Source organism: Diorhabda carinulata, chromosome 8 (assembly GCF_026250575.1).
Source record: "Diorhabda carinulata isolate Delta chromosome 8, icDioCari1.1, whole genome shotgun sequence".
NCBI classification, from domain to species: domain Eukaryota; kingdom Metazoa; phylum Arthropoda; class Insecta; order Coleoptera; family Chrysomelidae; genus Diorhabda; species Diorhabda carinulata.
In genome coordinates, this window is record NC_079467.1 from 10255682 (window position 1) to 10280882 (window position 25201).

Below are 25201 nucleotides of genomic sequence, written 5' to 3' on the forward strand. Positions count from 1 at the left end.
ACTTGAAGAATCATCGTCGCTAGATGGTTTTATATAGTTTTTATCTATATCACTATCATCACTGTCTTGTTGAAAATCAATGTTATCCACAATATCTTGAAGCTGTTTGTATGTTAAAAGTTTATCCATTCTAAAACAAATAGTTTAAATATATAGGTTATTCAATACTGATAGGACATAATATCCAATAATTACCTACATTGGGACATGTAAGTCCTATTTTTATTTTTAGAATTAAAAAACTCATAAAAACTATTGCTGAACAATAAATAAGTAGATTAAAATTTTAAATAGCTCATATAAAACCACTGTAAGTAATGAGCGTGACATATATCTACTGTTTGCTAGAAACATGTAGAGAGACAATCTAGATAACTTTCAAACAAATTACATTTTTTTTAACCATCTAAAGTTTTCATAATAAATAAGTTCTTTTAATGTATTTTGCTGCATTAATATCTTAATGCCTTCCATAAATATATACTATATATTTGGACATATTACGATTACAACAAGAATAACGTTATGAACTTTCATTGCGAAGCTATTGCCTTGTCTGTCACAATTTGATTGAATCTCATAAAATTTGACGAAATCTTCTCAATCATTTCCTAGTTTAGTAACCATCTCTTTGATTACGGGCTTCACATATTATTTCCAATGACGTCAAATATTACTTCAAGACTGCTAGTCAAAACATAGCATATTTGAATAGTGAAACTAGAGTATCTAGCAATAAAAAAGTGATAAAATTAATCAGTTACTATGAATATTTTCTGTATTTTTGGATAGTAGATACTACAAGAGAGGAAAGGATGTTAATTATTCTCAAAACTCCATTTCCGTTATATCGTCTGTTTATTGATTGGACCGTTTTCGCCTAGGAGAAAACCACGTTGCGCCATAATTCCTCATCACTAATTGAAACATTTTTTGTGAGTTTGACTTTCATTATAACCACAGCTATTGCAGTTGAATAAACTTCATACTGACCGTGGAATTTCTCTTAAAACAATATGTTTAAATGTGATGATACTTCTACAGCATTTGAAAAGGAAGCTTCGAAGATGTGTTGCTTGAATGCTATTGACGGGTATTTACATGATGCATCATAAAATATAATTTTTCTATCAATTTACTGTTGCATTTTCAAAATATATTCCAGTTATTTTCAAGGGGTACCAGTGCTATGAACGACTGTGATGAAATATAAAAATATGACTTCTCAATTTTTATAAATTATCCACGAATAAAAAAAATTCTGGTAAATTATAACGATTAATAAATATAACAATTAATATAAATTGATTTAAATTGTTGCTCTTACTAAATTCATTCACTGTCAGTCGACGCATCATTTACCAGCATGAATTAATAATAGACAGGTTAAGGAATCATGATTGTTGGAAAAGGTTTATTTCTAAAGGTACAAGTATTCAATTATTTTTGAATAGTGTAAATATGCCACATATACCTAATACTTGATGTGGTAAAATTGTAACTAGCTTCTCCGATTTATTACTATTACTTGCTGTAGTTTTTGGCGGTCTTTTAAGTCGAGAAAACAATATACAGTATTAAACACTATGAATTCATTCGGGAAAACACTTAACGTTGAAAAGCTGAAAGTAATTTCCAGAGAGGAAAATATCAAGTGTTGAGTAATTTCAACGAAAAATTTTAAAACAAAATTCTTCGCTATATTAGGAGTTAAGTCATATAGTTAAAAATTGCTTCTCAATTATTACCATTCAAAACCTTTTTTCCGAATTCGATTTTCCACAATTTTTGTAATAAAACTTCAAAAAATAACTCATTCTTTTTCTACGAAAATAGTAATAATTCTGATATAAAAACCTTTTTTTCACATTTTTAATTGTATATTTTACATTTTTTTGCTGGATTCATTTTCGATCCTACTCGACAATTGAAGTCTTTTGCAAAATCAGCTGATTGTCTAAGTCTTTCTATAACTCGAAACTCCGCCATACCATGGTTTTGATTAATACTTCTCCCATTATTAGGTTCTATGCACATGTACGTACTGGACATAATCCAAAACAGCTGATTCGGAGTATACTTAATTCCTGGGAGACTAGGTTCGTCCCCATTATAACTTATCCAGTTCTGATAAGCTGCATACGCTAAATTTGATCCATTTATGTCTGCTATATTTTCTTCACCACTCGTATGATTTGTCTATGAATAAAAAAGAATGAAAATACAGTATTGGATGTGAACTTAAAACATGCATCACTTTACTACAGTACAAACAAAATCTAATGCAAAAAGGAATTTTTGCAATATTTTAATTTATCATGAATGAGAAATCAGTAAACAATGAAAAAGAGCTAAGCAATTTCAGCAAAATTTACGGTCATGTTTTATAAGTTTTATTGTATCTATACATAATTTAATTTTATAATCAATTATTTGTTGTAGTATAAAAATTTAGGTATAGGTCATTTGTCTCTATTAAAATTACACTCAGATCCTACGATCTAATGCATGTAACAATCTACTGTTGGATACCATTCCAAATATAAGACGTATTTTATGATTACGAGGATGAAGATATGGAAATGCTGATGTGAATAGGTCAAATCAGAAATTGTCATCATAAAGTTTATCATTTTTAATGGTGAACGTACTCAGAACGTGTTGTCATACGAGTGCTCTTTGAGTTGTTCACAGATACTTGAATTATTATTTTCTATGACTTTCAACGTTTTCGCTAGTTTTCCGAATTCAATCGTGGTCGCACTTCGCAATATTTTGAAAAACAATAAATCCATATTCAATGATAATTTGTTTCAATTTGTATTAATCTTTAGATTGAATTCAACGAATTGGAATCTGCGTCGATTATCTGTACTGAAAAAACATTCAACACAGCTCGAATGCAAAAGTTTTTCATTTAGAAACACATTCCTCTATAATATCATTTACCAATAAAAAATGTAATTAGCAGCTTTCGTTTCCTGGCTAGTTACTTAAGATGAATAGGACGTTTCCTTTATCCAACATTGTATATTTTTCATTTAAAATTGGTAATATCCAATGTACATAATAAACTATTAAATTAAAAGTGTATTTATATATTATTTTTGTCGACAACCCAAAATACTACACCCCCACATTATCGATACGGATTTTTCTAATTTCTCTAGATCGCAATAAAAATAAAGGCACTTCAATCTTCATAAAAGAAAATTATGCTACGTACTGAATGTTATAAGAATAACTGCAATTTATAGTTTTTCCGACTTTTCCTAGTATATAAATATATTGAAAATTATATATGATGACCAATCTTTTGGAAAGCAATTACACTTGCCAATATCTCGACTCATTATGTGATTTATTTTGAATTTACCTTTGATTTTCCATGTTTAACTTGGAATTTGTTATACTGATCATCGACACATTGAACTATTTCTTTTCTCTTATCAGCGGTAGCGTTGGTCCAAAGTGCAGAATTATCGTAATTTGTTGAAAAATCATCTGAATTTTGGTAAAGAGAGAAGCCATGCGATAACTCATGTCCTATAACACTACCCAGAGCGCCAAAATTCATGTAATATGGTTGATTCTCATCAAACATTTGACCTTGTAATATTGCTGTTGGTAATACTAAAATGTAGTATAAAAATTAAAAAATATGTGAGTAAGGAACGGAAAGGAGGATAAATTGTAGTGGAGGGAAATAGGGATAAGAATTAATTAGAAACGAAATATTCTACTTAAAGACCAGCAATTCCAAGCATACTGCATAAAATAGACAACGGAATAAATATTTTCAATCGATTTGAATTTCAATACCGAATATTGTGCTTTCTATCACAATATATTTCTATTTAGAAGCAGGTTAAATAGTGAACGATAATAATTAGTATTAACAATATAATTATAATTACAACCCTAATTTTTAATTTATTGATCTGAGCCTTTATTATTTATACAGCCTTTTACCAGAATGTTATGAAGAAATGAAAATATGATCATTTTTACTACTCACTCAATATATTATAGTTTCTAACAAAATAAGCATTCACTTCATTTCCGGGTATACCAATACTATCCATATCAGTCATTTTATTAAGAACTGTGCGATAGTTCACATCAAATTGTATTTTCAATCCAATTCTGGCGATGTCCATTGCGGTTTGATTGAAATCAGGCCATCGCTTTACCTTGAATAAACATTTAAAAACTTATTCCCAAGTCTTATTTCAAAATGAATTGATTTTGTATGAATAAGTGTAGATAAATTATTCTGAAAACTAACTTAATAACCTTACGTACTGACGCAACTAGTCTATGAATGGTCATTGCAAATACAAAAAATGTGAGAGATTGTTTCTTCTTTTCAAGTGAAAGGGGTTCGATATTTTGTTTTAATCATAGATGGGGTTGAATAGATTGCTCTTTTATTGCCCATTCCCTAAATAACTAATCACACTTCTTTTCACAAATTTATGAAAGAAGAAAATGTCCCTGGTGCATGGGATCACTTTCTGTGATATCTATATGTATAACATTTAGATATATATATATATATATATATATATATATATATATATATATATATATATATATTATATATATAAATTTTGACGTTTCGAATTTTCTTTAAGCCTTTATCAAAATATGACATGAATATCAAAATAAGGATAAAATCAACTTAGAACTTTGTTCCAATAAGAAAAAAAAAATTTTTTGGTTGCCACATCTCAAATATATAGCGGTAATCAATTTATTAGAATTTACAAAATAGAGCTATAAATTTTACTTGAATTATTTAGATCTTTTTTATCATTTATAGCTTTTTCGTTCTTATGAATGTGAACCATTTCTAAAAATTCCCTTTTTCCTGTAATAGAGTCCGTTTCAAGAATTTTTGAATCTTTATAATTGAATTTGTTTTTTTGATATGGTTCGTGAATACAGTTGCTATTTTTTTATCGTACTGATGACCTCTTAGACTATTTTCTAAATACTGAGATGTTTGCCCTATGTAGACAGCATCACAATTAGTACAAGGCACTTGATATATATCACTTCTTTTGTTTTTTGGTGTTATAGATTTTAATTTAGTGAAATATTTGGATAATTTATTATGTCCTTTATGACTTACACTAATATCATATTTATTGAAATAATTCGATTATTGTTGGGAAAGGAAAAGTAAGGAAAAATGGTATGGTAAGGTAAGGAAAAATGTTTTATGTTTTGATGTTTCGTTTCAGTTTTGTTTTCAAATTGATTGTAGTATCTGTTTATCCTTTTCTTGAATATGTTATTTATAATTTTTCCGGATAATTATTTTCTTTCAATGCAGTTTTTGCTTCTAATCTAAGCATCTAAATTCAGGATCTGAAAGTTGGATAGATCTATCAGCAAAATTTATTATCACTGATCTTTTTTGTGACATAGGATGACACGAATTGAAGTTTAAATATCTTGAGGACCAAGTTGGTTTCGTATACCATTCAGTTCTTATGTTATTAATAATTTTATATAATGTGACATGAAGAAAATTGATTTTATTATTTTGCTCCACCTCAATTGTGAATTCAAGTTTTTCATGATAAGAATTGAATTTTTCACTTATGTTTTCAATTTGATTCTTTGGTACAGCAGTAATGAAATCATCTACATATCGAAAAAATAATGGAATATTTATAGTTTGCTTAGGACCGTTTCCTCAAGATCTTCATTATAAATTGTGCTATAACACTTGAAATGGAAGCTCCCATAGTACCACCATCAATTTATTTGTATATTTCATTTTCATATTTGAATTATGTTGTTGTAAGTGTGAGTTCTATAGCTTTTTTAAATTCAATTTGAGGTATTTCTGTGTATTCTTTAATTTTGTCCCATTTTTTCATTAATATATTTTTCGCAATGGTAATAGGAATATTTGTATATAAAGAAACCACATTTAACGAAATAAATACATATTCATTAGGAATTTTGATACATTTAATTTTTTCTTTGAAATCCCATGTGTTTTTGATATAGTATTTGTTTTGATATAAAATTTTTTCCAAAATATCTTTCAAATAATTCGATAATGGGGCGAGAGGAGTAAAAAATTCAATTCAAAAATTCAATTCTTATCATGAAAAACTTCAATTCGCCTTTGTTCATAGTACCATATATGAGCATTAACCCGGCTTAAGGAGACCCAGAGCTGTCGTCTCTGACCTTACTTAGGCAAATCTCAGCAGGCGCGCCCAAGTCGCGGGGGTGGGCCCGACTCAAAAGAGTCGGTGGCTAAGTTCTACTGGGGACCCAATGTTGCGGGGTATAACGCAATCCCCTACTTAGGGATACGGGTGAAGACCACACCGGCGGAGAAGGTGAAGAAGAAGAACTTCAACTCGGCAGATCCGACGCAAGTGGCAACCCTTGCTTCTAGGGTTAATAAAAGAGGAAAGTGGGTAGATAAAACTCATTAGCTGCAGAGAAAGCAATTTATCTAGGAGAAAGCACTCCGATCTAAAACCCTGGTCCTCCAGGTTGGGGGTTGAGGCGTCGGGCCAACCCCTCGATACTCGTAAAAACGAATAAAGGTTAAAAATCCCAGTCAAAAGCCTCGGAATAGGAAAAGTAAAAAATTAAGACGACCAAAGCAACGGAAACGGAAAATGAATTTAGGAACATGGAACGTACAAGGCCTCTCCACCAAAATCAATGAAGTTCTACGAGAAATAAGACAACTAAATATGGATATAGTGGTGCTAACGGAAACAAAGAAGAAAGGACAAGGTTTAGAAAATTTGGGTCATTATGATCACTTCTATTCGGGAATATCTAAGGACAAACGAGCTCAGAAAGGAGTATCTATATTAATTAAGAAAAGTTTAAGAAAATACGTGTCATCGTGGGAAGCAGTCAATCAACGAATTATCAAAATAAATATAGCTATATGCGGAAACAAAACGACAGTCATAGGAACATATGGAGTTAATGAAGACGACACAGTAAATAACAAAGATGACTATTTTGAATGTTTGTCCGAAGAAATTTCTAAAGTAGGCACCTCAAGAGAGGTAATTATCCTAGGAGACCTAAATGCAAGAACAGGCAAGAAAATAGACGATCAGATAGTAGGAAGATTCGGGGAAGAAGTAACAAATGAAAATGGAAACAGACTTATTACATTATGCCAACAAAATACATTTAAAATACTGAATGGCTTCTTCCAACACAAAATGATACATAAATACACATGGGTACAGCATACACGGGACTTAAGATCTATTATAGACTATATAATAATGAGACAAAACACAAAAATTAGAATACAGGATGTTAAAGTACAAAGAGGGGCAAACTGTGGCAGCGACCACTTCTTACTTAGAACAAAAATCTTACCTTTCATGCAGATGAATAAAATAGAAAAACAGCAACAAGAAAAAGCATTTGAAATAAAAATTAATAGATTCAATCTAAATAGCTTACAAGAGGAAAGTGTAAAGAACTTATATCAAAAACGTTTAGATGGAAAACTGGTACAGGAAAATTTTGACAATCCGGAACAACACTACAGCTTTATCAAAAGAAGCATGATTGCTGCAGCGGAAGAAGCCTTGGGAAGATCCGATAACACTAGAAAACCAAGAACGTACTGGTGGGACAAGGAAATTGAGGATCTCATAAACGATAAGAAAGTAAAGTTCTCCAAGTTTCTATGCACGAAAAATGATAATGATAAAAGAAATTTTAAAGAAGCACAGACAAAAGTAAGAAAAGCTATAACAAAAAAGAAAAACGAGACATGGGAAAAGACCTGCACTCAAATAAACACATACCTAGGAGGCAGCAGAAACACAGAAAGTTGGAAAACCTTAAAATCTCTTCGAGAAGATAGATCAAATAATCTTATATCGCCAATAACATTAGAAAAATGGGATGAGTACTTCTCTAAATTGTTTACAGAAACAAGACCAGAGTTCAAAGATCAAAGACAGGACAATATAAACATCATCACATCTCCGCTTAGAATTACAATTTAAGAAGTAAAAGACGTTTGTCAGTCACTAAAGAATCGAAAATCTCCAGGCCCGGGTCAAATAGCACCAGAGTTAATTAAAAATGGCACTGAAAAACTTTTTTCTCATCTGCAAATGCTTTTCCAGAAGTATATAAATGGTGAAGCGCTACCCCAAGAGTGGAAAACATCTTATATGACTACCGTATATAAAAAAGGGGGCAGAGAAAATTGCGACAACTACCGGGGACTTACAGTGCTGTGTACAATATCCAGAATTTATGGAAAAATCATAAAAAATAAAATCGAACAGGAATATTGCAACATGGAGGCAGAAGAACAGGCAGGCTTCAGAGCGGGGAGGTCGACTATTGATCATTTATTTACGATTTCGCAAATAATTGATAAGAAAACCGCCAAAAATCAAGAACTCCACCTTTTGTATGTTGACCTTAAAAAAGCATATGACAGCGTACCGCAAACAAAACTATGGGATGCCTTGGAAAGAACAAATATAAATGCGGCCCTAATAAAAGCAGTACAAAAGCTTTATGAAAACAGTAAATCACAAGTAAAAATAGGAAACAAGATCTCAAAAGGATTCTCCATCAATAAGGGGTTAAAACAAGGATGCTGTCTGTCGCCCACACTCTTCAAGATATACCTGGAACACGCACTAGCACACTGGAAAAGGAAATGTAAGAACATCGGCATCCCACTAATCGATTCCACACTACACACCCTGTGTTTTGCAGATGACCAAATAATCTTGGCACAGGACTACGAAGACTTAGAATATATGACAAGAAAGCTAGTAGAGGAATACAGGAAAGTAGAAGTAAATTTTAGTAAAACGGAATATATGTGTATTGGAGGAGAACAACAAAATTTAATACTTGAAGAAACACAACAAAAAATAAGTCATTGTACAAAATACAAGTACCTAGGCATGATCATCACTAATGATGGAAGATTAGATGAAGCAATAACACAAAGAAATAACCAAGGAAGACAAGCAATAAGACAACTAAATAGTGTATTGTGGGACAAACAAATATCCAAAGAAAACAAACATCGAATATACAATAGCATAATAAAAAGTATAACAACATATAGTAGCGAAATCTGGCCTCTAAAAGAAAAAACAGTCAAAATGCTTGAAGCCACAGAAATGGATTATTGGAGACGCGCGGCAGGAATATCAAGACTGGAAAAAATAAGAAACGACAGAATCAGGGAGATCATGAAAGTGCAACATACGATTACGGAAGACATTAAGGTGAATCAGTTAAGATGGTACGGACATGTCCAAAGAATGCCTGAAGACCGCATACCCAAACAAATTTTAAATTGGGCACCACAAGGAAGAAGAAAAAGATGAAGACCAAGATTAAGCTGGAGAGAAGGTATCGAGAAGGATATTCGAGAGAGAGGATTGGAAGAAGATCTTTGGGAAGATCGAGAAAAATGGAAACTGGGAATCGGAAGACGGCGAAGAACGTTTTAACCCGATTAATATATATATAAAAACTTCAATTCCCAATCGAATGGACTTTCCCAACAATAATCGAATTATTTCAATAAATATGATATTAGTGTAAGTGATAAAGGACATAATAAATTATCCAAATATTTCACTAAATTAAAATCTATAACACCAAAAAACAAAAGAAGTGATATATATCAAGTGCCTTGTACTAATTGTGATGCTGTCTACATAGGGCAAACATCTCAGTATTTAGAAAATAGTCTAAGAGGTCATCAGTACGATAAAAAAATAGCAACTGTATTAACGAACCATATCAAAAAAACAAATTCAATTATAAAGATTCAAAAATTCTTGAAACGGAATCACATTCATAAGAACGAAAAAGCTATAAATGATAAAAAAGATAAATAATTTAAGTAAAATTTATAGCTCTATTCTGTAAATTCTAATATAACTACAAATAATTTAATCGATTACTGCTATATATTTGAGATATAGGAAACAAGGAAAAATTAATTTTTCTTATTAGAACAAAGATTTGTTGATCCTTATTTTGATATTCGTGATGAAGTTGATCTATAGATCAATATAAATAAGCAAATTGTCAGTGTCAATATCATATTTTGATAACGACTTAAAGAAAAGTCATTAAAAAGACAAAAGTCATCAAAAACATATATATATATATATATATATATATATATATATATATATATATATATATATATATATATATATATATATATATATATATATATATATATATATATATATATATATATATATTGAATATTAAGGGTTTCACTATACGCTCTGTTAATATTTATAACTGATTTTATATATGGTTAAGATGTGTGAATATATGGAATAGAAATGTTCGAAATGATGTTTGAAAATGAAGATTCAATGTTTATGTTGACGTCAGATGTACTAAACAAAATTCATTCTAAAAGATATGGAGGATATGAGTTTTCATAAAAAAGTTTGTAAAGTATTTTAATATTTTTTTTTATAAGAAACTGGATCAGAAATTTGGAGGACTCTAAACCAGTCAACTAAAATTTTATTGTCTTCGTTTCCTATAAATTTAGTATCAAGAAAAAGTAACTATTTTTCAGTATTCTACTTTTCTATAGTAAATTGTATATAGATTATATTCAATCTACCTGACCCACAACTATCAGCTAGCCATCAAACATCAATCGCCACACATCTACGTTAACAACAAACAAGGATTCTACTTGAAAATGGTCGCAACATGTGATAAAGCTGTTCAAGCGATCCTATTGCGACAAAGCCAGAGATTATTGTTAGCACATCGCTGAGAAATCGGGTGTTTAAGTCCAACAAGAGCTCAAAGGAATGCTTTGAGGCAGCTGTACTCTTCTTAGACAAAAGCAGATTTTGCCTGTATGGTAGCGATATAAGACGACGAGTCAAGAGGGCGAGTCCACAGAAAACGTGGTTTTTAGAGGAGGAGGGCATTTCAATGGAAGCAAACGCCGAGATGGTTTTTATTGAAACTGGTGATGGATTGGGAGGATTAACGGCGAACCGATACAAAGAATAAATTTTAAGGGATCACACCAGTTTCATCAGTGAAAAACTTCATTCTAATGCAGAACAGTACCCGTCCACATACTGCAGGTTCCCTATGACAATATTTCCAAAAAGTCGAAACTGCCGCTCTGGATTCACCAGTGCGTAGCCTGGACCTAAATCCTATTATTCATTGAGAAAAAAGATCCGGCTAGAAATATTGCACCAACCATGAAATCGGATCTTAAAACGACGGTCACTTAAGAATGGGATAGCATCGAATTCGTTCCAAGGGATTGAAAACTGTTATTAGTGCTAGGGGAGAGAACACTAAATGTTCATTAGTTAATTCCAAATAAATTATTATTTTGACGAAATTATTGTATTTTCTTTTTTTTTGTTCACGAGAGTATATGATATAACACATTATAGCGATTACCTTGTCAAATCCCAATAATTTTTCCAGTTTTGTTACATTAAAAGCAATATCAAGCCATCCAATTGGTGTAGTGATGTTATATAATCTCTTAAGACCATTCTCTCTACTTATTTCGTCCATCCATTCGGAAGTTTCGATTAATTCCTCCATCTCAGACTTGATATAATCTACCATAACTTGTACTCTTGTTTTCTTTTCTAAAGTTGTATATCGTCTCACATATTCTGCTTCAGCAGTCCACTTGAACCTATAGGAGTGTAGACAGTAATGTAGAAGTAATAAACAATTGAAAACGTCGTTGAAATCTCGGCGCGAGAGACTATTGCGCATTTTTTACCGTTAGCAATCAGTAAATATTATCTAACAAAAAAACGTTTCGACCTTTGCGGCTTCTATCAAAATATTATTTGACAGTGACTACTTGCAAAATTATATTGACTAATAGATCACCTACAACATAGATATGAATGCAACCACATAAAATCAATAGACAGTTTTTACTTATTTTTGAGAAATTACAAAAGAAATATTGTGGCTTAAATAGATTTCTGTTTTGATATTCATGTTGTTGTTGATCAATATAATTTTGCAAGTTGTTAATGTTGAGTGATTTTTGATAAAGACCGCAATTGTTTAAAACGACAAATTTTTACCTATCTTTAAAATCAGATTTTGATTGGTTTAATTAATATTTTCCTTATAACGCCTAAAATTGCTTCCATTTCAAGAAATCTACAGCTACACAGGAATTAAATGCAAAAAACCCAAGGCTACATGCTTCCTGTAAGAAGATATCACTGCTACATACAGACGGACAAAACGCTAGTAATAACGCGTTTTCCCATTTTTTGTAGAAAATAAAAATTTTTATTTAAATACTTTGCAAGCTATGCCACATTTCTCTTAAGAAGTAAGCAAAGCAAATTTGATATTTTGTAACTCAACTCGATTCTCATATAACTAACAGAGAGGAATCAAAGAATCAAGTAAAGAATAATCATAAACCATAGACGTTACATAGCTCTATAATGTAAGACGGACATTTAAATATACTTATTACGAACTTTTATAATCATTTTTTGTTTAAAAGTGGGAAAAGTGAGGCTCTATTTGGGTTGATTTTATAGAAATTTTCGCAAACTTGCGTTCATAATACCAATCTTCACAGCCCTTTATGAAAGTTACTATTAGTCTACGAATAAATTAACGAATTTATCGATACTCACTCCTATTAACACTGGGAATCTAATGAATGATTTTATTTAGTTATCATCTTTAATAATACTTACAATCCCAAACTCAATTGGAAACATCGGTCACTTCTAGTTTCCACGGGAAGGGTAACATTTGATGATTTCAGTATCTGATCATATTTCTTCCTGAGTTTTGTTGATAGGAAATTTATATTTGTAGACAATATTATCCATCCCACATAATTTGCTTGGATCCTAAAAATTCGATAAACGTTGTTTAATACTGAAGAAAAATGTAATTGAATGTTTTATATTATATCTCTTTCGACCTAACTTGTTCAGAAATCATGTATGATAAATAAAAATGGAGACACATTTTTCAGTACCTCAAACTTTGAGAACATTTGGGCATATGTAGTTCTGTAATATTAATCAATTTCCTTGCATTAAAAGAAGAAGTGGTGGATTTTTTATTATGAACAAAATTCGAGCAAGCTCTCACATATAAATATTCATACTCTCCATAGTATAAAGAGAAGGCATATATTTGCAATACTCAAATCTTTATTGTTTGATCTTGTAAAATAATAATTTTCTGTGTTTTGCAGGTGCTAATATATGTGTTGTTGTTTACCGTTTTTCTGTCGCCTGTAGTAGAAAATAGAGCTCGTTGAAATATTCGTCTATATCAGATACAATCTGATCACTTCCCTTGATGGGTATGCCAGTAATATGTTGCAAATAATTCACCCAGTCTATACGAATGTAATGTTTCTTAATATTTTGAATTGTGATATTTGTTCGTTCGCTGCTGGAGCCAAGAATTGTTTCATTTGTTCGGTTTAATACTATCTACAACAAATTGGAAGAATGAATGAGCAATTTCAGAAAGGTTTTTGAATAGAAAAGTACATGCTCCAAGTTCAATGTTAATGAGAATATAATAATCTTATATAATATAGATTCTGTAAATAAGGTATGTAAGATGTATCAAAATAAAGGATTTCAACTATTCACCTAGAAATAATTTCGAAATTAATTATTTCAAATATGTTTTCTGCCGTTCTTCAAAAGAGAAAACAACTACTTTCCTGGGTAATGCTTCAACGAATATTGAATTATAACTCCTCTGAGGAGCGTGATGTCAATCGACTTTTTTGTCGACAATAAAAATAATTCGTATATACGGGAAGAATAGAAATAAATTTCACTTAACATCGAGTTATGGATTCAGAATTTTTAATAACGCCTAGAATTGTATAAAAAATACCATCCACGAAAAACTTTTGACTTGAATAAAAACAGTTATCGTCATCATGGAAAAAACATTGTTATTTTTGTTGTTTACATATGTATCTGTAGGTTTTTGACAGGATTCTTGTAAAGTCTATGTTAGTTTGCTCTCACACAAATTTCTGTTAATGCAGCCCTTCTAGAAAAGGAAAAATCTTCTCAGGTGCTCATTTTTTATAGAGCATTAATTAGGTTTATTATGTTAAATGTCAATTTCCGAGATCTAGTGATCGGCAATATGGATAAGGACTTTATTTTTTTTTATTTTTCATGTCTTAGGAGCTGCAAATCCTCTGGAGTTTGGCCTTAAGCACACAAGTCCAGTAAGAGAAACTATTTTCACGTTTGGACTATTTCCATATATACTAACTCTTCTGTATTCTTAGGGGAAGATTTCTTGAGTTATCGTACTAATTTCATAGTTATCAAGCCCAAAGTCACGAAAAGGTTCTGGACCATAAAAGCGCCTGTTTAATCTACGGTTAGCTAGATAATTCATTTACCGTGGTTTCTATACAATCACAGTAAGTATAACTTACATTTACTGGCCATCATATATCGAACGTCGAAATCAATAAGGTGCTATAAATTGTATCGGATTCAATAGGAATCCATTAAGTGACCTTTCAGGTTTCAGAAAAAAAGTCTTTTATGAAGTTGGAAGGGAGGAGCGGAAATTCCAATGAAGGAATTCTTAGGAATCAGTACGTGTGGGCTATGTGGTGCCAGTATTAACTACACATGCAGGGTTATGTATTATTGCGAGCTGCATACGGTTTTATGCCAACAGATATATGCCGTCTACGTTTCTACTATCGTTATAACTGCTTTTTTCTTTGAAAGACACCCAATTGAGCTTTGAATCTGAAGTAGACTAACATTTAGTTCCGAATATGTGAAACAAAATCGGATTCATGAGGATTAACATTGAGAAGTTCAGGAGGATACCAGTCTTTAATGAGAACAAGAGAACAATATTTGGACCTCGCTAATCATTAATGATGACACTTCATTAGTAAGCTCATACATCATCAATTTGACTATAATAGCATCTATGTCATTTCGCAAGCATTATCAAACGTCAAAAAACCACATGAGCAATTTCTTATGCTATAGCTTTAGCTTCATTGATAATTGATATATTGAAGATAAGACAATATTGTAATTTATTTCAAATAATAATTTTCTCATGTTACTTTATGGAACTTATAATCTTACTATTATATTTCTAAGCTTACATCAGTGAGTTTTTCTGCAAAAGTTATCGTAGCTCTCAAATCATGTATTACATCAACACTATCAGCTCCCAAATCTTTCAATATTTCTAGTATCTTGTCTAAATTACTATCTGTGAAATGTGTCGAAGCTAAATGCGCCACATCAATTGGTCTAACCTAGAATAAAATTAGCACACAATATTACATCCAAATTGTCGAAAGAAGCTCTCACTTTTCGGATTATATCTTAAATTAATTTCAAATTGAACTTTTCACGCCCTCTTCTATAGAAGTTTTCTTCCAAATTGTTTTCACTTGAATGTTTTTACTATTAAGTTTTTAAATCAATAATTATATAATTACTCAACCTAGATGCAAACTTTCATTGCAATATTTATTTAGAAAAGAGATTAAAGCTAAACAGTAGAATGTAAAATTCCAAAACTGCTAGGTAGTTTGAGATAATTGAATTCATGTACTAAAAATAGAATATTGCTTGACGTCTTTGGAAGTTAAGTATAGTAAGCATAGAATTTTTTGAGATTTTGTCCTTAATTTCATTCAAAGTACTTATGTTTAGAATCGACAAAAACAAAATCTTCTTTTTGTTATATTATTTTTTTCAAATATCCAAAATATCGATAAAATATAAAATACACGCAAAACTTATGGACTAAGAAATATGTTCGAATCTTTATTAACATACTTCTTATTAAAAAATTTAATAATGTGGAATGATTTTTTGAAAAAATCAGACACTAGAAACCAGAAAATTAAGTTTTTGGGATCATATTTGACTTCTAATGTATAAGAAGTTTCAGCTACCTCAATAACCTTTTGTTTGATACTCTAGTTGTCTACAACAGATAATGCAAGTAGCTACATTAAATTCTGTTGAAAATATCATATTCTGCTTGTTTCATTGTAAAGTTGATATATGAATAGATACTCACCCATAACATCATTTTGCCATTTGTACTATTCTCAAAAGTATCCACCCTAAAAAATAAATTGTGATATAATCCTAACTTTCTGGCTTTCAACATGATATTCTGCCAAACAAAATGTTCTCCTTTCCATTTGCCTATCTTTAACAGCGGCCATCCTTCCATTAACTAGAAATGTAAAGTAATGTAATATTCAAGAATATGATAATTATTTTCCAGAAATGTGACTCATCACTAATTAAGGATACCATTTATATTATTTCGTTATTTTTGGTTGCATAAATTATAAATATTATTTACTTTGTGATTAGATAGGAACTGATAGTTTTCATATTGTCTTGTATAATTTGTTGGCCTCACTATTTTTTTCATAATATCTGAAAAGCCTGAAAGTACTATGTCTGCCCTATTTAAATAAGGAAGAAATAAGGTTGGTTACAATTTTCTCGAAATTATGGAGTTTCAGTTCACTAAAAAGTAATGGGTTTGCATATGTGACGCACTTTGTGTACTACAAAGTTATTGATAGGACTTCACAAGAGGCTATATGAGCAATATTTCTTTAAATTGAATAAAGCAAATATGTTAATCTCATCTTTTCCCATTAAATATCATGTGTACTAGAATTAAATAATCTTGGAATAATCTATAACATTGCGATCTGAATGAATTGTGAAATTACAAAAAAAATCACATACTTAAACAATGTGATTCCCAGAAGATTCCAAAACGTGATTCTATCGAATGGCTCACACAATCACCCGACATAAATATTTCTTTCTTACTAATTAACCAGACGTCATTATCGTTATTATTATATATTATTATATTGAGATATACATTAGTGGAGATTATTCTAGTTCAATTGGTTTATTCTTATCCATCTTAATTATTATATCTCCCGGCTACAATTTAAAAATAATAGCGATTTGGTATAGGGAGTATTACATAGAAAATATTTGGTATTCCCAAAGAATTTCTTAATTAAAAAATACAGGAGAATCTTTGTGAAATGAAAGCTCATTTTATTTTCTTACACTGTAATATCCAGCATATTAAAATTTTATTATTTAATATTATTTAATTATTAAAAGAAACTATAAAATTGAGAACTGATTGATTTAAGTGAAATAAAGATCAATGTGCTAACTGATTCCTTTAAACAAAACCAAATTTTTATCTAAAAATTAAAGTAGGTTTCAATAAGTTTCCATAAGTTTCTTTGCTTTGGCTTTGAAATATAATAGATAAAAATATAGAATAAAATAGCAATTCATAAGATCTAAATTGAATGTGAATAAGTGAATAAGTATATATATATAATTATAAAAATTAGTCGGGTTTTCCTTCCTGACGCTATAGCTCCAGAATGCACGAACCGATTTCCACGGTTTTGCAATCGTTGGAAAGGTCTTGGGCTCCGTGAAGTTTATAGCAAAGAAAATTCAGGAAAAACTCGGGTTTTCCTTTCTGGCGCTATAACTCCAGAATGCACGAACCGATTTCCACGGTTTTGCAATCGTTGGAAAGGTCTCGGGCCCCGTGAGGTTTATAGCAAAGAAAATTCAGGAAAAATTTCAACAGAAAAGCGGGAAACTCTTTTTCCACATACAGCGCCATCTCTGATACATAGCATGTACTACAAATCAATATTTAAAGTCGATCAAGATGTGACATAGCTTTGGCGTTAGCATCATCTGGAATTGCGGCGACTCTTCTAGATGGCGGTCGTACTGCACATTCTGCTCTTAAGTTGCCACTCAATTTAAACACAATTGATACTCCAACATGCAATATTTCCCGATCCAGTGCAATGGGAAAATTGTTGAACCAATGCAAGCTCATTGTTTGGGATGAGTGCACAATGGCACATAAGAAATCACTTGAAGCACTTAACTTCACACTGAAGGATCTTCGGCGAAATAACAACATCTTTGGCGGCTTGATGATATTGTTGACAGGCGATTTCAGGCAGATGTTGCCAGTAATTCCCCGTGGAACGCCTGCAGATGAATTGAATGCTTGCCTGAAGGCAACACCTTTATGGAATAACGTAAAAACATTATCGTTAACCACTAATATAAGAGTTCAACTTACAATTTTCCATACAATTGTTAGCTGTTGGAAATGGAAAAGTCCCAGTTGATGCGACATCTGGATTAATTACTCTTACCAACGACTTTTGCCGATTTGTAGACTCTCAATTAGCTCTTATTAAAAATGTTTTTCCAAACATTAGTGAGAATTATCAGAATTATGCTTGGTGGAGTCAACGAGCAATTCTTGTCGCAAAGAATAATGATGTAAACGCACTGAATTTCACCATTCAATCAAAAATTGCTGGCGATTTGGTGACATACAAATCCGTTGATTCCATAACAAATCCCGATGATGTAGTAAATTATCCAACAGAGTTTTTGAACTCTCTGGAGTTACCAGGATTTCCACCACATAACTTGCAACTCAAAGTTGGTACAGTTATGATATTGCGTAATTTGAATCCACCGCGACTTTGCAACGGTACTCGACTTTCGGTAAAAAGACTTATGTCGAATTTGATTGAGGCAACCATTATTAACGGAAAGTACGCAGGTGAAAATGTATGTTTTCCTCGAATACCAATGATTCCGACTGATCTTCCGTTTGAATTCAAACGATTACAATTTCCAGTTCGCCTTGCGTTCGCAATGACAATTAACAAGTCGCAAGGCCAATTGGTTAGTGTTTGCGGGATAAATTTAGAAAATCTTTGTTTTTCACATGGGCAGTTATACGTTGCGTGTTCACGAGTTGGGAAACCATCCGCTTTGTTTGTGTTAACGTCAAACCAAAAAACACTGGATTCACTTTCATTTACTTAATTTAGTTCAACTAAATAACACTTCATTTTTGTAATCGAAATGAATTCATTACTGTTGTGAAATGAAATAAATTTTTTCCTTTTCAAATATAAAACAAAAAAAAATTTTCTTCATCTTTTAATCACCAAACGAAATGTTACATAAAACGAAGCCATTTGGTGGCGAAACGGAGTTCGCCGCGTTTGCTAGTATGTATTTTGTAAAATAAGGTTTAACGAAATTGTTTTATTGCGGTAGGCCTAGGTAGGCTTATGATTGTCAACGTAGTCGGGATCCCAGGACGATGGGGTTATCATAAAATTAATAATGAAAAGAGAAATGTGCAGCAGGCAGACTATTCGAGAATAGTTTTGAAAAAGACAGTCTTGCTTTGAGTTAACCTTGTACCTTGTACGAGTTTATTTATTTATTCTTAATAATTGATCTTGTAGTAATCGCGACGATTAATTAATTGTATTAATAAAATAATAAAAATGAGTAAATCACAAGATACTGAATCTCCAACAGAAGCCCCTGCCTCTCTGACATATATATATATATATATATATATATATATATATATATATATATATATATATATATATATATATATATATTTATTGGTAACGTGGCAAGGAAATTTTGATTAATTATTCAAAATTTTTATCAACATCAATTTTAATATTAATTAATTATAATTAAAATTTAATAATTTTGAATTCCATGTGTTTAAAATTTTACAAGCATTAACAATCTCAAAAATCACCAAAAATTTTAATTAATTATTACTGCAACAAATATGTTGTTGCAGTAAAAAAATATTTATTTAAATAAACATAATGCAAAAGGCTTTAATGAAGAAAATTATTTTAATTCAAAAATGTAAATGACAAAACAACCTAAAACTCCCAAAATAGTGAAAATGTCCATAATTTGTTTTGCTACTTCTGACGCAGTTTTTGTTTTAGTGGGCGCAGTACTACAATTTTGTTAAATGATCTTGATAATTCAAAATAAATTTAAATTAATTATCTGATTGTGTCTGTAAATCTATGAGATCCATTAGACTTGCGCACCACATTACTAGCACATGCGATTTCGTATTTTGTATGCTCACATTTACCAAAACGACATGGTCATTATCACTGTGAATTCAATGTACATTTCCCTTATTTGAAATTGTAAATGTTAGTTGAATGCACATTACCCAAACGAGGAGATAAATGTGCACATTTACCGGAAAATGTGTACTTTTGCCGCAATATCTACTTTTACCGTATCATATATATATTTATGTTTCTAAATGTTCATGAGTTTAGGTCTCTTCTGTTTCAAAATTAGTTTTCTGAATACTTTTTAATATATATATATATATATATATATATATATATATATATATATATATATATATGTATATATATATGAAATTTGACGTTTCGAATTTTCTTTAAGTATTTATCATATTTTGGATAAAGACTTAAAGAAAAGAAAAATCATATTTTACTTTATTTTTACTATAGACTTAATCTATCTTTTAAAAATTATTAAATTAAATATAATTTTGAAACATCAGAGATCTAAAAATAAGAACATTTACAAACATAAACATAAACATAAAAGTATAATACATATACTTTATTTATATTTATATTTATATTTATACATATACTTTAATTTCTTATTTCTTAGACCTTTTGATATATTAATGCATCTAAATGTTCTTGATTTTAGGTCTCTTCTGTTTTAAAATTAGTTTTTTTCTGATAATTTTTAAAAGAAAGATACATTTTGATGAAGATTCAAAGAAAAGTCGAAACGTCAAAGTTTATCTTCCTTTTAAAAACTATCAAAAAAACCAATTTTAAAACTGAAGAAACCTAGAATCAAGAACATTTAGACGCATTTATTACATATATTATATATACCGCCGACCGACTAAACCCTTCCCCCTCATACGTGGATTCACCTGCTGAGAAGAGTGCTGGAACTACCGTTAAGTATTACTTCAGCATTCCGAGCGTTGCTTTACACTTATTTTAATCTGTGCTTACTTCTATCTTCTTCTTTTGTCTCTATTATTTTCTGGATCATAACCGATACTATGTTCCATTTTTTTTCATCCTGTAACATATGGTGTAAAATATTATCTGGAGTAAGTGTTTCTCCTACACATTGTTCAACTTCAAATCGCTGTGGGTTCCATTTTGCACATACGAAAAATGTGTGTTCCGCGTCATCCATTTGGCTACAGTACGTGCATTCCGTTGTATTACTGATTTTAAACCTGTGCAAGTATGCTTCAAAACAGCCATGTCCTGTTAACATTTGACTAAGATAGTAGTTCACCTCTCCATGTTTTCTGTTTACCCACGTTCTAATATTTGGAATCAGTCTTCTAGTCCATTGTCCAGTTACTGCTTGTTCCCATTTGTCCTGCCACCGATTTAATGTTTCAGTACGTATCTCTATCTTCTCATTCCTTTGTTTGCCTTTTGTTTTGTATCGTTCCTCCGCCTGCAGTTCTATAGGTATTATTTCTGAAATCACTAACAGCGCGTTTGTGGAGACTGTGCGGAAAGCACTACATACTCTCAAAGCTAACTTTCTTTGCACTTATTGGCAAATATCCCTGTATTTGGCATATTTCAGCGTTTCATACCATACGGGAGACGCATATAACAAAATCGAGTGAGATACTGCACATAACATTTTTCGTTTACTTGCTGTAGGCCCATTTTTTTGCGGCATTATTCTACTTAGAGACAAAGCAGATGCTTCTGCTTTCTTGCAGACGATTTCGATATGTTTTTTCATTGTAGCACCTGTGTCTAGGGTTACACCCAAATATTTAATTTGCGGTTTTGTAGTGATTTCGTTATTCAAGACTTCGATGGTGAGTCTTCTTGCTTCCTTTTGATCACCCAAAAGTACCGCCTCTGTTTTTTCAGGTGCAAGATCAAGTTTTTTCAAATGCATCCATTCAGCTATTCTTTGAATAGCGATGTTAGCTTCTACTACTACCTGTGTCTTTATCTTTCCTGTTACTACTACTGCAAGATCGTCAGCGTAGGCCACCAATTTTACAACAGTTGCAACAAGTCGTCATAATATAAGTTCCAAAGGAGAGGGCCAAGTACCGAGCCCTGTGGGACACCGCAGGTTACTTCCATAATGGTATTACCTACAAGTAGTGTCCGGTCCGTTAGATAACTTGTGATCATGCGCATTAGATATGGCGATATGTTTCGCTTTTTCAAGCTGTCAGCTATTCCTCTCCATGGTGCGGAGTTGAATGCATTTCTTACATCTAACGTTACAAGTAAGCATATCTTACGGTTTGCCCATGCCACATGTTTTGCTTCTTTTGCGATTTCTAGAACTCTAGCTAGTGCATCCACAGTGGAAATACCTTTCTGAAACCCAAACTGAGAGTTGCTAAAACCTCCTCTTGCTTCTATTTCTGCAAGTAATCTATTTTTGACGAGGTGTTCAAGAATTTTTCCCATGCAGTCCAGGAGACATAGTGGCCTGTATGACGTTTTTAAATCGTCCGTTTTTTTGGGCTTTTCTATTAGCACTAGTTTTGCCACTTTCCATATTTTGGGAAATTCCCCCGCATACAGTTGTCTGTTCATCACATCGAGGCACTTTTCTGGCAGGTATTTCACTACACACTTAGTTATCTTTGGTGATAGCTTATCTGGTCCAGCCGCCTTCTTTGGTTTTATTTTATTTGCTGCCGTTACAAGTTCTTCCTGTGTCCATGGTATTATATCCGTCCTCACCATGTCAATATGTGGCCAGGTGGTTATAAAAGTATAATACATATACTTCTTTAATTTCTTATTTCTTAGACCTTTTGATATATTAATGCATCTAAATGTTCTTGATTTTAGGTCTCTTCTGTTTTAAAATTAGTTTTTTTCTGATAATTTTTAAAAGAAAGATACATTTTGATGAAGATTCAAAGAAAAGTCGAAACGTCAAAGTTTATCTTCCTTTTAAAAACTATCAAAAAAACCAATTTTAAAACTGAAGAAACCTAGAATCAAGAACATTTAGACGCATTTATTACATATATTATATATATATATATATATATATATATATATATATATATATATATATATATACATATATTAAATGATTGGATAATTGTAGAAGATCTTACCTCGTCCAAGATTTTCAAAAAAGTCCTGTTCTCGTCCTCATCAATTTTTTTCGTATCCATGCATGCTTTATAGAAAGTTCGTTGGAATGCTAAACTTTTCGGTACGCCTTCACTAATGTTTGTTTCTCCCACAATTTTGTTTAACCTATAACTCGATAATGTTCTCAAACTTTTCAAGGTAGATGCATGATCAGTGGGCTTGTCTGTTTGATTCATTTGACCGCAGGCAAATGCATAAAAGTCTTCACACGGATCGACAATGGGATCAATAGAATCCAAAATATGAATGCTCCCGCGGATGCATTCGGGTTTCAGACATACTCTGTTATCTGAAAATTATATTTCATGATTTGATTAAAGAATAATGGATATTTATTAGAATGTTCCTAATTACTAATTAACTAGTCAGGTACAATATTTCTTACATAAAACAAATTATGAATGTTTTCTCATAATATTTCAAAAAATTTAAAAATTTTTTGTGACACCATAAATGCAACAAAGAAAGAAAAAATTTTCAAAACCGATTTTAACCTATTATTGGCCAAAACCAATTCAAGATTTAAAATATGATAATTATAATGCCAACAATTCATATTTTATTGTTGATGGTACCCAAAAAAACATTACGGATGGAGTTAAAGATTGAAGGTTTCTTATCTAAGTAAATTGTTAGATTTTACATGATACACCCATTTTATATTTGGATTCCCTTTTCACAATTGAATCATCTGACCGCAGCAAACCAAGCTCATCTCTTTTTGTATGCGCTTAAAGTGGTTCATGACCATAATTCTAAAGAATGTACAAAATACATTCCCACTGGAATTGTAAAGTCTATGTTAGAACTAAACTGCCTATGCAATACCCCATACTTGCACCATACAAACATTTATGACCCAGGAAAATTAAGATCAATCTTTTTTTGAACCTCATTCCAATCCTAGATGTGAGTATTAATTGGTCGATCAAATCGATTCCTCCCATATTAACAAACGTCATTTGAATAGAGATTCTTTTTAGAATATTTATTCTATTATATATATTATTTATTCGCGGATTTCATCAAATCACATTCAATTGCCCTTTGAAAATCAAATGAAATTTACCACATACTTCTGAAGAAAATGAATTTATGTCCTGAAGAGGTAATTTATTCAAGTTATATTCTCAATATATCAAGAATATAATTTTTGTTTTTCACATATTTTCGTTGTAAAATGGAATTCCGCCTGTAAATAATAGAGATGTGGCAAAATACGAATTTTTTTTCAGTTTTTCTTTTAAAAAAACAGCAACTTTGGTTGTATCAAAATTTCAACTAAATGTTTCAACCATAGTAACGCAAAAGATTCTTGAATATTAAAATAGTAGCACTGTTAGAAAGAAAATAACTTTCCTTTTCCAAAATGAAGTTAACTGGCAAATAGAGTTACCAAAACAACTTCCCTTCACTATGAGTCACATGATATTTTCAACTAAAACAACTGTTCATTTTTTACTTCACCCTTCTAACAATGAAAATATGTCTAGAAATTGAGAATTTTTTATTTTCAGAAAATTTTTAATTCCCATACATGCTTTGGTTGCAGTTGGTTACTAATGGGTTAAAAAATGACCTGAATTTATCAAGCGAGTTATACTTACCGTGAGATGTGAGGAAACAAATAAACAGAATAATAATTACTAGTGTTAATCCTAGGATGCAACACACCAAACATTTTTCAAATTTATTTCTGCGATTGAACCATTGTAACAAACCCATTTCATCTCATCACGATTGGACCGTTCACAAACTAGTCTTAATTCACGTAAACTACGTTAAATTTTTAAATAGGCTACAATTGAGGTAAGAATTATATCATGAGTAACTACAGTAAAACATTAGTCATAATACCAATTGAATTGGATGTACGTTACATTAATTGAGATAATTATGGCTATTAAAAGTATATCTGTATATAGGAGAACATTTAATTATCGAATAAGGTGTGCATTTCAGAGTTGCCAGGAATGATATATATATATATATATATATATATATATATATATATATATATATATATATATA

General features: G+C 31.1%; 2 protein-coding genes across 6 annotated transcripts in view; one reads left to right on the forward strand and one right to left on the reverse strand.

Moving 5' to 3' along the window:
- Positions 1–25201, forward strand: part of LOC130897272 (protein prickle-like) — a 629019-nt gene that overhangs the window by 533992 nt on the left and 69826 nt on the right. The window lies entirely within an intron of this gene.
- LOC130897273 (neprilysin-2-like) lies at positions 1808–25028 on the reverse strand. The gene is made up of 10 exons (XM_057806043.1): positions 24778–25028; positions 23131–23459; positions 16126–16287; positions 15194–15349; positions 13297–13514; positions 12759–12917; positions 11470–11716; positions 4019–4193; positions 3377–3633; positions 1808–2199 (listed from the first exon to the last, which is right to left on the reverse strand). The coding sequence occupies exons 1-10, from the start codon at positions 24893–24895 to the stop codon at positions 1873–1875; spliced, it is 2148 nt and encodes a 715-aa protein (XP_057662026.1). The 5' UTR covers positions 24896–25028; the 3' UTR covers positions 1808–1872.

Excerpts from the sequence above, each read along its gene's own strand:
- LOC130897273 (XM_057806043.1), bottom strand. The coding sequence starts at position 24,895 with ATGGGTTTGTTACAATGGTTCAATCGCAGAAATAAATTTGAAAAATGT. Across the intron at positions 13,515-15,193 it reads TTGCAGAAAAACTCACTGAT|ATAGTATTAAACCGAACAAA; the intron begins GTAAGCTTAGAA and ends AATTTGTTGTAG. Across the intron at positions 4,194-11,469 it reads AATTATTGGGATTTGACAAG|GTAAAGCGATGGCCTGATTT; the intron begins GTAATCGCTATA and ends TGTTTATTCAAG.